General features: G+C 53.7%; 1 protein-coding gene across 1 annotated transcript in view; it reads right to left on the bottom strand.

Moving 5' to 3' along the window:
* Positions 1-13470, bottom strand: part of DOC2B (double C2 domain beta) — a 32608-nt gene that overhangs the window by 13424 nt on the left and 5714 nt on the right. The window contains exons 3-4 of the mRNA XM_031059777.1: positions 6995-7074; positions 610-684 (exon numbers count right to left, since the gene is read on the bottom strand). Of these exons, the coding sequence (XP_030915637.1) occupies positions 610-684; positions 6995-7074 (155 nt within the window). The remainder of the gene's footprint in view (positions 1-609; positions 685-6994; positions 7075-13470) is intronic.

A 13470-nucleotide genomic window follows, 5' to 3' on the forward strand; every position in this document is an offset into this window, starting at 1 on the left:
CCCCCCCCCCCCCAAAAAAAAGGTCTTTCCTTTCGTGTGGAATAAGAGTGCAATTAATATTCCTGACACACACATGGAGCATTTAAATTCCACATCCCCGTCACTTACACCGAGCTCTCACCACACATCAATATCTTTAATTACTCTTCTCTCCAGCAAGTGCTGAACCTAAGGAGATGGAAATATTTCCCTTATGATTTATACTCTGTTTTATTATGATCTGAGGGGTTTTAAATGCAAAAGAATAAGGGCGGGGAAAAAAAAAAGGGGAATTAAAAGGGTCTGAATTGTTTATGGCTGAGGTTGTTTCACTCAGTGCTTCCCAGGGGCTCCTGGAATGCAGCATTCCCATGCTGGGCTCCCAAGGTAAGCAATCAGGGCTGGCACCTGGCTGCCAGCCAGTGGTTTCCCAGCAAGGCATTTTCCATCCCTGTAAGGATGGATTCAACCCCAGCTCTTTCCTCCTGCTCTCTCTGAGCACCTTTCACTCAAGACACTCAAGCTCTGGGTGCAGCAGCCCTTGGCTCAGGAGCTTCTCCCAGGCCTGATTTCCAATGAGAAGCTGCAGCCCCAGGGAAGGAAGGAAGGAGAAGTGAAAATGTTTCTCACCTTGCTGGCCCCGGGGAGCAAGTGCAACTTGACGTAAGGATCAGCCAAACCATTGTGGTCCATTGGCTTCAGGCCCTGCAGAGGGAACAGCAAAAAGCAGGAATCAGGGGATGCTGGGCAGGCAGGGGGACCTCACCGAGCCCATCCTGGGCTCCATGGAGCTGCTGGGGCTTCCCCAGGGTTGGGGAAAGAGGGGACAGTGGGTTCTGCAGGATCCAGGCTCAGCATTCCAGTGAGAGGGGCTGTGGGAAGCTCCTCACCTGCACATGGCACCACCCACCCCTCCCTGCCTCCCTCATCACCATTCACTTGGGGGTGAAAGAGAATCAGTGCAGTGATTTCCCAGCTTTGAAATTACAGGGTTCTGTCATTGAATAATTGCTTCTGAGCAAACACACACCTCTGCTGTTGTGGTGCCACTTGCAGAGGGTGTGATAGCACCTACCTACTCCCAGTTATTGAGGAAGAGCAGCTCCAGGCCGGGGGGAGGCTGGTGCCAGCCAGATGCTGTGGTGTTCACAGAGTAAATTTGGGGTTGCAGGAGCACCAGTCCAAGGAAACACCCACTGTGGCCATTCCTGATGGGTTTTCTACAAGACCCTCACAGCTCTTACAGGATGATGTGGATCAGGTTTGTTATAGTGATGCCCTGCTCTGGGCAGAGGGAGGGCACAAGCTGTGCCTTTGTTCCCCTTCTAAATCCCCTGAAAATGATCCAGGGATGATGCACAAACCCAGCTCAAAGCCACACCTGCACAGACTGCACGGAGAAACAACTCCACAGGGCAGGGAAGCAAGTCAGGAGGGTGAAAAATGGAGCCTAATTTTCAGCAGTCCTCAGTAGAAATGAGAATGGCTCCGTGGTGGAAGTCCTTGGATTATTTCCAGCCTGGCTGTGGGATCCCTGCAGGAATTATTGCTGGGCTGGCTGAAGGCAGGGCTGTGCCTGGATCAGAGCAGGGCTTTCTGCAGAGGTACCCACCCAATCCTGGCTCCAGGGGGATGCTGAAGAGTCCTCACAGCCTTCTAGTGAGGAGCAGAGTGCCTGGATAACGAGTGTGCGTGTGTGCAGCTGCCAGGGAAGCATTTGTATGGACTGCTGCGTGCAGAAGGAATGCAGTCATCCAGGATCTGGGCAAATCCAGCAGGGAAATGCTGGGGGAACCATTTCCACGCCTCACAGGTAGGGAATAACTCACCCAGCCTGACCCACAGGAGCCTCTCTGAGCTGCAGTTTTGTCCAGGATGCTCCTGGCCTTGGGAGTGTCTCTGGCTTGGAGCAAGGGCTCTGCCACAGAGACAAACCTGCTGCCCTGGGGCAAGGGAGGCCAAATGGTGCCCAGCAAAGAGGATTTTGCTTCTAGAGCAAAGCCAAAAGGATTAAAAATATCAGCAGTGGATGGAGGTGAACCTGCTTTGAGTGCAGCCTCTGGGGTGATGTCTCTGGGCCAGGAGATGATGGGGATGGGGCAGGCAGGGCAGGAAGGGGCTGGGCTGTCCCCAGACTCTGCACAATCCACTTGTGCTCTCCCCAGCCTCCCTGGCCAGAGGTGCCCAACCTGCCTGGGCTGCACAGCAAATGAGATCAGCACCGAGCAGGCAGATTCCCAGGAAAATGGATGGAGAATGACAGGCAGCTCTGTAATTCACCCATCAATTCAGCTCAATTAAATTACCTTCTGAGGAGGCTATTAAAGGCTTTTTTAATAGATGTGCTATGGAAGATGGAGTGACAGGAGCCTGGAAAATGGCTCCTAATGTCACGTCTACCTCCCTCCCGTGTCACTGGATACGTGTTTGGCACAAACAGCTGAATTGAACAGGGCTCTGCTTTGCAAGGATCCCTCCCGCAGGGAGCACCCGCTCTGGGTGCAGGGACCACCAGCCTGGAGCTTCTCCAAGAGGGATGAGAGGCACACAAGGCACAGAGTCCCCCCCAGATCCATCTGGGGCAAATCCCTGGCTCCAACCCTTCCTGCTGCTGCTGCGCTGATTCGTGGAGCTGAGACTGAGTTTCTTCTTTTCCCTTCCTCTACCCAACCCCAAAAATCTCTGCTGCAATCCTACAGAGACCTCCAGCTCCCTGCATGCCAGGCTCTGCCAGCTGCTCCCCGTGCCAGTGACATTTAGCTAATCAATAGGATTTAATTACAGCTTGGGCTAATCGGGGCTGCCGATTAATGCCACGCTAGAGGCGTCCAGAAATCACAGGAGATGGATTCGTTCCATCCTTCACCCCACAACCAGCTGCCTGCCCAAAAACCAGCCTGGATAATTCCCAGGCTGATGCATCCCATTCTGGAAAAAGGGGGCAAACTGCATTTCCACCCTGCCAGCCCAGAGGAGCCCGGCAGCTGGAGGAATTTCCCTGCAGTGATGAATATTTATGAGTCAATACGTAAGTAATGCTGAGTGCAGACCTCCAGCACTCACCTCGGGTGGAAGGGAGGGAGGGAGCAGCCCAATGCTCAGTGGGGTGGAAGCTCCTGGGTGTTTTCTGGCCAGCCCAAGGATGCTCCAAAGAGCAGCAGCTGCCTGGTATGGCCTGCCTGGGGCCAGGAGCTCCTTCACCATTGCCCTGCAGCCCCCTGAGGCTCATCCCAGGCACCTTTCTCCCAAAAGCAGGAGACCACTGGCGCTATAGGATAGCACAGCCTGCTGTGTCTGTGCTGCTGCATGCCCCTATAAATCCCCTATGGCAGCTTGGGCTCTGTGGGACTGAGCACAAAGTGAGATCCTTAGCAAAGCCATGGCATCCTCACAAAACCAGGTGCCTGCACATTCACCAACTCCTTTTCCATCCTGTTTTCTAGGAGGGCGTGATGCCCAGCACACCCCAGCCCTGTCCCACGCAGGACAGCAGAGATCCACACAATCCCAGGGCTCATGCAGGGGAGAGGGAGAGCCCTCCTGCCAGCCTGCCTGCTCCTGCAGTCCAGGAATGAGCTTCCACAATGCCCTGATTTATTCTCCTATTGATCCGAGCTGAGCTACAATTGATCCGAGCTGAGCTACAACGTGTCTGAGCTCAGCCGTGCCTGAAGTGTGACAGGCAGGGCTGCTGCCGTGCCAGCCTGGTTGCTCCTGCCTTTTCCTGGCTGCTCCTGCCTTTTCCTGGCTGCTCCTGCCTGTTCCTCCTTGTATCTGCCTTTGCCTGCTCCTGCCTGTCCCTGCCTTTTCCTGCCTGTTCCTCTTTGTTCCTGGCTTCTCCTGCCTGTTCATCCTTGTTTCTGTCTGGTTTTGCCTGTTCCTGCCTTTTCCTACCTTTTCCTGGCTTCTCCTGCCTATTCCTCCTTGTTCCTGGATGCTCCTGCCTTTTCCTGGCTGCACCTGCCTGTCCTTGCCTGTTCCTGGCTTCTCTTGCCTGTTCCTCTTTGTTCCTGTCTGCTTTTGCCTTTTCCTGCCTTTTCCTGCCTGTTCCTGACTGTTCCTCTTTGTTCCTATCTGCCTTTGCCTGCTCCTGCCTGTTCCTCCTTGTTCCTATCTGCTTTTGCCTGTTCCTGCCTTCTCCTGCCTCTTCCTGGCTGCTCCTGCCTATTCCTCCTTGTTTCTGTCTGTTCTTGCCTGTTCCTGCTTTTTCCTGCCTGCTCCTGCCTGGTTATCCTTGTTCCTATCTGCTTTTACCTGCTCCTGCCTGTCCCTGCCTTTTCCTGGCTGCTCCTGCCTGTTCCTGCCTTTTCCTGCCTGTTCCTGCCTTTTCCTGGCTGCTCCCCCCCCTTCCCTGCCTTTTCCTGCCTGTTCCTGACTGTTCCTCTTTGTTCCTATCTGCCTTTGCCTGCTCCTGCCTGTTCCTCCTTGTTCCTATCTGCTTTTGCCTGTTCCTGCCTTCTCCTGCCTCTTCCTGGCTGCTCCTGCCTATTCCTCCTTGTTTCTGTCTGTTCTTGCCTGTTCCTGCTTTTTCCTGCCTGCTCCTACCTGGTTATCCTTGTTCCTATCTGCTTTTCCTTGCCCCTCCCTGTCCCTGCCTTTTCCTGCCTGTCCCTGCCTTTTCCTGGCTGCTCCTGCCTGTTCCTCGTTGTTTCTGTCTGCTCCTGCCTGTTCCTCCTTGTTCCCGTCTGCTTTTGCCTGCTCCTGCCTTCTCCCGCATGCCACCACCTGTCTGGTGATGCCCAGAGCTTCCCAAATCCCGCTGTGAACTTACACCCCGCAGGAACCCCCTCAGAAAACCCCTCCCAAATATCCCCAGGCACAGCAGCAGGGTGAATTCCCACGTGGAGTGATCCCTCAGAGCAGGGAATGTTTGGTGGGGCACCACAGGTTGGATTGAACCTGCTGCTCCCCAGGAGTGATAATGGGACTAGTGAGGAACAGCAGCAGAAATAAAAGTGCTGGAGATTAAAAAAAAAATAATAATAAAGAGAAGTAAAATAAAGGGAGAGAGGGAGGTTGGTTGGGGTTACCAGAGAGAAAGAAAAACGTGTCTCACGTGGCTGGAATGGGTTTGAATGGCTGCTGGCAGCAATCAAAGCTCCAGGAGCTGCTGGAGCTGGGCACAGCATTTCCCTGGAGGGTGAATCCAAGGGTAAATCACATCCCAGCACTGCTGGGGCTTTTCCCCCTTCTCCTCCTCTGCAGCTCTACCTGTCCCACCCCCGGAGCCAGCGGGGTCCTGGCCCTTACCTTTCTGTAGTCAAGTTTTGGCAGCTTTCCCCAGGCGAGAGATGAAATGAGAGCGAGCAGATGGCAATGTAAATAAAAGAGAAAAATGGGAGAATGAGAGCAGAATGGAAATGAAACAGGACTTGAGAGCTTGAATGTCAGGGTGGCCAGGGGGGCTCTGCCCTGCCCGTGGGCAGGGGGGATGCTGGGGTACCCCACAGCCCTGGGTGGGCACGGCAGGGACCGGGGCTCTCCTGTGCCAGCCCTGCCTGTGCCATTGCTGATGTGAGATTTATCAGTTGCTGCCCAGAGCTCTCTTTCCTCGCTGCCTTCCACCCACTCCAAACCCAATTAGAAATCTCCTCCTTGGCACGGCTCCCGTGCGCGCCGAGGGAAGCCTGACCCGGCGGATTCGCAGGAGACGGGGAGGGAAGCAGAGCCCAGAGTCTGCCTCAGCCCTGCCCATCCTGCCTGGCACCTGGGGGTGCTGCCCTTGCCAGGAGCAGCTCCAGGAGAGCTGGGGCTGATCCCTCCACAGCCATCCCCAAAATCCAGCTTTGCTGCTGGTGTTCCAGTCACGGAGAGCGGCTGCAAACGAGCCATGGAGGGGGGAGAGGAGCATCCTGTGGAGACAAACAGCGGGGTCTGACCTTCTGGGGGGGGCTCAGCCTCTTCTCCTGCCTTCTCCAAAACCCCCCAAGATCTGCAGCGATTGAGGTGTTTTCCTCCAGCCCATCACAAGCCCTCTCTGGTGGTCACTGGGTGATGCAGAGGGAAACCCAGCAGCATCTTCCACAGGCTGAATCAGGACCTCAGCTCCCTGTTCCTGCTCCCAAATGTGCAAAAAAGCCCCTAATTGCCTCAATCACGCAGACGGCAGCACTTCGGGGCCGTGATTAGCAGCATTTAAAAGAGCCATTTATAAACCGACAGCCGGTCACAGTAAATAACAACGTCGGGATGGGCTGCTGGAAAAAGCATCAGCCATCAATCCCAGCTCCTCACGGGGGATGAGCAGCCGGCTCCCGACGCTGGGAACGCCCTGAGAGGCAGGGGTGGAGGGGAAGGAGAGGGCAGAGGGGTTGGGAAGGTGATGGAACCCAGGGATGCTTGGCACGGCCATGGATGAGGTTCCTTTGGCACAGCCGTGGGTTGGGGTTCCCCTTTGAGAGGAATGGCAGATTTGTCTTTCCAAACAAGCTCTGGGTCTGCTGGTAGATAAAACCAGCGCTGGAAAATAAAAGAAACGATGGGAAGAATTCCACTGATTGATGAATGGAAAAAGGTATTTTCTTTTACATATAAACTTTAGGTTTGCTGATAAATGAAGTTAAGCATTGAAAGATGAAAGAAACAATGGGGAAGAAACCCCCCTAAATTCTGTAAGAATTAAAAATTAAAAGGGAGGGTTGTACATTAGAGGGGAATCTTTGGTATCAGGCATACTGGGGAGTCTGAACCTCTCAAGTACCTCAGCCAATGGGGAAAGAGAGAAGGGAAATGTGGCTGGGCAATTGGGATAAAAAGGAGGCTGCATCCTCCAAAAATTCAAGAGATCCCAGGGGAATGCCCCATGGCCTCTCCCTTTATTGGAATAAAGCCAAAAAGGACTCCTCTGTCTCCTTTTTGGGCATAAACCTCTGGTGTTTGTGGATTAAATTTCCTAAGACCTTGGCACAGCCATGGGTCAGGTCCCCAAGGGTCAGATTCCCTTGGCACAGCCATGGGTCACGTTCCCCATGGCACAGCCAGTCCCTGCTGTCCCCCCAGCCGGGCTGAGCCCTACCTTGGCTTTGTTGATGGTGCAGTGCAGAGCGTTGTTCTCCTGATCGTAGAGCAAACTGAAATCCAGCGTCCCCAGCGCGGCTGCAAGGGAGGAGAGATGTGATGAACCTGCTGCACCCTGCAGACACGGGGCTGCTCTCCCTCTGAGCACTAAAGGACTGCGTGGAGATGCTAAAGAACAGGCTGCAGGAATTACAGAACACGAAGCATCCTGCTGGGAGCCCTGTTGTGAAACGTGGCCATTCCCAGGCTGGCTGGCACAGCCCTGGGAGAGCAGTGAGGGATGAGTGGGTGCAGCTCTGCCAGCACTGCAGCCACAGCTTCCATGGGCTTCCATGGGGTTATCCCCACCCCTCAGCAGCCTGGCTGCAGCCAGCAGCTCCCTGTCCCCCAGGAGATGAAGGATGTCCCCTGGGAAGGTTTTGGGAATGGCTGGGACACAGCTGAGAGCTGCTGTGGGCACATCCTCCCCTCTGGCGCCGCTGGCATTCCCAGAACGTGTATTTGTATAGTGACACCTTCAAACAAATGAGCCACAAGTGGGATCCCTTCCCAGCTCCAATCTGGCTGCAAACTGTAAATTAAACCCAGTGAGGATGGAAATACTTTCCTGGTTAAAATGAAAAGCACCAACAGCTTTTAATCAGCTCAGAGTTCCCTTATGGCATCCTCAGGATCCAGGAGTGGCAGCATCTCCTGGGATGGGGCAGGGGAGCAGAACAAAACCAGAGGAGCCTCAGCAGCAAAAGCCCTTTTGATTTGAGAAATTCTTTCCCTTTGGATGATCTGAGCACGTCTCACTAATCCAAGGCAGAGGAAAAGCCTTAAAAAGACAGGCTTCCCAAAAAACATGGCTTAACCTTCTCCAAGGCTGCCAGGTCTGATTTGCACACCAAAGCCTGGACATGGAGCAGCCTCTCCTCTGGTTCTCAGTTCCTGCCACCAGCCTGGAGCTTCCAGGGTGGCTCAGGGCCCAGCAAACCCCACTTTCCCATGCCCACCTTCCCCAAGAGAGTTTTGCCTGAGTGCTGCCCAGCCACCAGCACCATCCCACCGCTGTTTCCAAGGTAACTGCACCTTCCTGCCGTGTTCAGAACGTGAAAAAACACCCAAAATAAAAACCAGAAGAGCTTTGCTTAATGCCAAAGCAGAGTTTGCTGACTGGAGAGGAGTTGGACAAACTTTATGGGAGGAAATAAAGTGCTTTTTTTCCCCCTCCAGCATTCATAGCAGCAAGGCACCCACGGAGTTTAAGGATATTCAGGGGACAGAAACCTTCCTGCTGCAATTTCACAGTGATCTCCCAGCCCAAAGGAGCTACAGGTTTGCCTGCTGGCAAAAGAAAAAAATCATTTCTCCCAAGCAAATATCTCGAGTTCAAAGCAGAGTAAATACCCAGAGAGAGCTCTGCCAGAATAATGAACCCCCCTGGTTGTGCAGCAATTTCATGGCACATTAGCTCCTGGTCTGGGCAAGGCACAAATCAGAGGGGGAAGATGAGGGGTGAGGCCAACCCTGCTGTGCCTTGTGCACCATCTCTGGGTCTGGCTCCAAGGAGCATTTCCAGAGCAATTCCCAGCTCAACCCCCTGCACACCCTGCAGAGCTCTGGGTGCTCTCAGTGATGGGCAGCTCAAGGATGGCAGCGTGAGGAGCTGGAGGCTCCACAAACCAAGTCAGCAAAACTTCCCAAATCTGCATTTTTCACTCAAGAGCGGAAGATGAAAGCTCCGGTTTCGGAGCCTCATCATTTCCACCTGCCCTTTAATCAGCATTTCCTGCCAGCCCCACTGCTCTGCCCTCCGAGTTCAAGCTGTTATTTTATTTTTTTGGCAGAAGGGGGCCCGCGGTTCATTTGGCAATTTATAAAACAAATTAAAAAGCTTGGCAGGCAAACAAGAGTCCGGCCAGGAAATACTGACAAAGCCCCAGCCTGCCCCGGGGGCAGGACAGCGGGGAGCCCTGCTAAAAAAAACCTCAAATCACCTTCAGACAGCAGCAGGAGCTCGTTCTGCAGGTGGGCACTCAGGTCCTGCTCCCAGCTCTGGCAGTCCATGAGCAAACACCCAGCAGCTCCCATTGCTCCTGGAGCTGGAGCCCTGCACCCCTGGCCATGCCCTCCCACCCCTGCTCCACTCCTGGAGGGGTTTTCCTCTAAGCAAAGGGAGGTTTTTATGGATGGTGAGTCTCAATTCCCAAAGAAGGGTCTGCCAGGGCTCGTGGGACACATTCAGGACAGGGTGGCAGCCCCACAGCCTCTGGCACAGCCTGGGAATGCACAGCCAGGGATGGATCCAGCACAGCCAAGGCTGGAGCTCCAGCTCAGGGCTGAGGAGCTGCAGGAGACCCTCAGCTGCCCCAGGGGTAGGAGCCACCCCTGCACCCCCCAGGAGCACCCAATGAAGCCCCAGGAGCCCCATCCCAGCCCTGTGCTCCTGCAGGGCTCAGCACAGGCCAGCAGCACCAGCCCAGCCTCACTGCTCCCACTCCTGCAAAGCCCAGCAGCACACGCAGCCCTGGCTGAGGGAATCCTGCATCCCCAGCTGGCAGGATTGGGCCCAAAACCTCTGCAGAGCAACCTAATCCCCCTTCTTTAATTGCTTTCCCCCTCCCACTCGAGATGCAGCTCGATTGTGATCTTAATTAGGGGAGCAAGTACCTAAAAAAGAAAAGGGCAGCAATTAGACTCCAAGCACTGTTAGCAGGATTATTTAACTCGACTGGGCTATTCTGAACACTGCCCTCTAATCACAGAGGCTGCAAATAAAAAATATAAATAAATGCCTTTGTCAGGCTTTACAAAGGCAGCTTGGCACTCTCCAGACAGCAGGCAGGATGTATCATTATTATTACAATTATTCTGCTCCAATGATAAAATAACCATTAGGAAAACTGAACTCATTAGCAGGTTCTGACCCCCTCTCCTCCCCATGAGCTGGGAGAGATTGATGGGAAGGCTCTGGCCAGGGCCTGCCTTTTAACACAGCCTCTAAAAGGAAAAATGAATCCCACTTGCACGGGAAGGTGGCCTCTTCTCCCACTGACCTTTGGGTGTTTGGATTAATTCAGGGGGCCAGGGGATGACTGGGGGGCAGCAGGAGCAGCAGATGTGTCCCCGAGTCGGCAGGAGTTTATTGTGTATTGCTGACATTTCCTGGCTGAGCCCAGGGTGAGGCCAGGCTGGAGGAGCTTCTATTTATACCTGTGGGATGAGAGGCAAAAAAATGTGGTGATGAATCTGAGCTCTGCTCCCTTGCCCAGCCCCTGTCCTTGGTGGCAGAGCTGCCCTCTCCGTAGCCTGGGATGCTCCAAGGGAAAAAAAATTTCACATCCCAAGATGTGGAAAAGTCACTGACACTCCCAGAAAAAGCTTCAGCAAAGCCTGGAAGTGATGATGGAGCACACTCCTGACTCTCCCAAGGCAGGTGTGACTGCCTTTAGAAAGCCCAGCAAAGCTCTACAGCAGGACAAGTTGAGGTGTGCACACAAAAACCCCACTACAGAACTAATTAAAAAGAAGTCCAAAAAGCCTTAAGTCCCTCTGCTTATCAGCATTGCTGCTCCCAAGATAATCTGCTCACGGATTTTGTGCCAGGGAGATCAGAGTGGAGCAGTAAAAAGACTGCTGGGGATTGTCTGGATTAGCTCTCCCTTACAGAAAGCACAGGTTCAGTAACCTTCAGACTGGGTATTTTTTAATGCACTATAAAAGATAGGTCCCTATTCTTCCGTTGCTTTAATTTTCCCTTGCAATGGAGATAATTTTAAAGGTCCTGAAAGGCAGCAAGTAATTCTGTGCACTTACAGCCCCATATAAAATGTTGGTAAATGACTCCTCAGGAGGAACAGAAATTATCTCCTGCCATTTCCAAGCCAGGCTGCTGAAGAACATTTTGGTGGGTGTGCTCCTGCCTCCCTGGCATCCTGAGCACATCCAGTGGCACACAATGGGGACTGGAGGACTGGCTCCATGAGCCTGGAAAACCTTCAGGGTTCTCCTGGAAAACAGCACCATCAATTCCTGCAGCTGGGGCTGGGCTCACCCAGCACCCTCAGCATTCCAGCCCGGGCACTGATCCACTCAGGATGCTGCTGTGCAGCCAGGGGGGGATCCCAGAGGTGCTGAGCTGGGGAGCTGAGGACAGCCAGGTGTCCCTGGTGGCAGCACTGACCTCTGGCATGGAGCTCCAGCCTTGGCACTGCCACAGGATCTGCTGTGGTGGAGGCAGCTGGAACGGGGCACGACTGAAAGCTGGCATCACCCTCAGCTGTGCCATGAAAACAGATCCTCTGGGAGGTTCTGGGGCATGTCCCAGGGGCAGCACAGCACATTGGGGCATGAACATCCCTGTCAGCAGCACAGGAATCAAGAGGACACAGTCTCCAGCTACGTCAGGGAAGGTATAGGTTGGATATTAGGAAAAAACTTTCCACTGAAGGAATAATAAAGAATAATAAAGTACTGGAATGCTCTTCCCAGGGAGGTGGTGGAATCACCATCTCTGGATGTGTTTAAAAAAAGACTGGACATGGCACTGGGTGCTATAGTCTGGTTGAGGTGTTAGGGCACAGGTTGGACTGGATGATCTCAGAGGTCTCTTCCAACCTCACCATTCTGTGATTCTGTGACTCTGATGTGCTGCCAGCCGGGCAGGACACCCCCAGTCCTACAGAAAACCCCAGCAGGGAGCAGATCCAGCACACAGGCAGGAGACCTTCCCTCCTCAGCTGAGCTCAGTGGGATCAGGAGCAAGGAACAAACACAACTATTCTCTCTTGCAATGTTCCCTGCCTGGCCGTGGGTTTCTCACTTAAAATTTGCAGCAATTGATATTTCTTCATTTTGGAGACACGGAGCCAGCCGCTGTTGAGCTCTGGAGCAGGGAGCTGCTTCTTCATGAGGTTGGTTGATGGATGCTCATCAGCTCTTCTGTCTTCTCCAGGAGGAGTGTTCAGAGGAACACTTATCTGCTCAGAACAGTTCAGAGATGCAATTATGTTTTACAGCACTAAATGGTCCCTGATGTCAGCAGCAATTAGACTTTCAGCAATTTCAGTTTGGAGATGGCCTTCAAATCTCTCCCGCTCTCCTCCTTTAATGAAGTACAGCATTGCAATTAACAACCCCCCAAAATTGCCTTCAGTGTTAAATACAAAGAGGAGAGATCAGGGAACCCCTTGGGAACAAGGGGTGTCTCTCTGTCTCTCTGTGTGTCCTCCTGCACCCTGGAACTGGGGAAGGTGCAGGGCTGGGCGGGCTGTGGGAGGAGGGAACCTCGTTATCCAGCAGCTGTGGCTCCTTCATTAGCAGAGGTGCCAGAGGCCCCAGCCCATATGCTGCTGCCCTGGATGCTGGAGGAGGGATGCCCAGGCAGACCCTGCTCACCCTGGTGTGCTCTCCTCTCCCGGTGTTCACCCCCAGCACTTTGAGGTGTCCCTGCCCATGAGCAATCCCTGGGAAGAGAGAAGTTCCTTGGAGGACCAGGGTGTGCAGCCTGCACCTGGATGTCACTGCTGGGATGGCCAGCAGGAAGGCGTGAGAGCTCCCAGAGATCCATCTATCCCACAGGAAAGCAGAGAGGAGCTAATCCAGTCACGCCTGGGACACCTCAGTGACACTGCCCAGTCCCTGCTCCAGCTCTCGGGCTGTGCTCTGCTTGGCAAAGCCGTGCTCTGCTGAAATCTCTGGTGGTTTGTTTCGTTTCCTGAGCGAGCAAAATACTTCTTTTGGCCTTATCTGGATTGAAAAGACGATTCAAAGCTTATAAATAGCAGTTGCAGCATATGCTGAGGAGCTGTGTTTCAGAAGTAAATACCCTGCTCGTTCCTCGCCGTCTCCTCTGCCTCCCCCTGTCTGGCCAAAAGCACTGCCAGGTGACTTGCAAACCCTGCACCCCTTCAGACCTTCCTCCTTCTTTACATCCTCAAGCAGCCAGTAATTAATACCTCCATGATGGCTTTGCCTGCCTAATTATCTTCTTTGCTCAAAATAAGAGTCTTCCTAAATAACTCGTGTGGCGCTGCAGGCGTCACGAGCCGCCGCGCACCAGGACTGGCCTCTTAGCTGCACTTTGGAGAAGTGGTTTCCATGCTGCTGCTGCAGCTCCCAAGCTCAGGAGGATCCTCTTCCACGAATAAAACTGGGCAAGAGGTGGGACTGGATGGGTTTGTGCACACAGGAGCAGGATGGGGCAGCATTTGCTGGGATAGCGGCTCCCGCTGCAGCCCGTGGCTCCCAGGCTCTCTCCTCACCTGGAAAACCAGAGCCAAACACATTTGGAGGAGGGAAGGAATTCCAGTGTGACCACAGCCTCTTCCCAAAGCCAAACAGCAGCTCAGGGAACGGGGCATTTCTCCAAGGGCTGGAAACTTGATTGCCTGTTAAAGGAGGATGGCTGCTCCCTGCTATCCCCTGTGAGAAGCCCTGGCAGTGCCCCCTCTCAGGGCCTGTCCCTACCTCTGCTCATCCAGGGGCTTC

This window comes from Geospiza fortis, unplaced genomic scaffold, assembly GCF_000277835.1.
Source record: "Geospiza fortis unplaced genomic scaffold, GeoFor_1.0 scaffold538, whole genome shotgun sequence".
NCBI lineage: Eukaryota > Metazoa > Chordata > Aves > Passeriformes > Thraupidae > Geospiza > Geospiza fortis.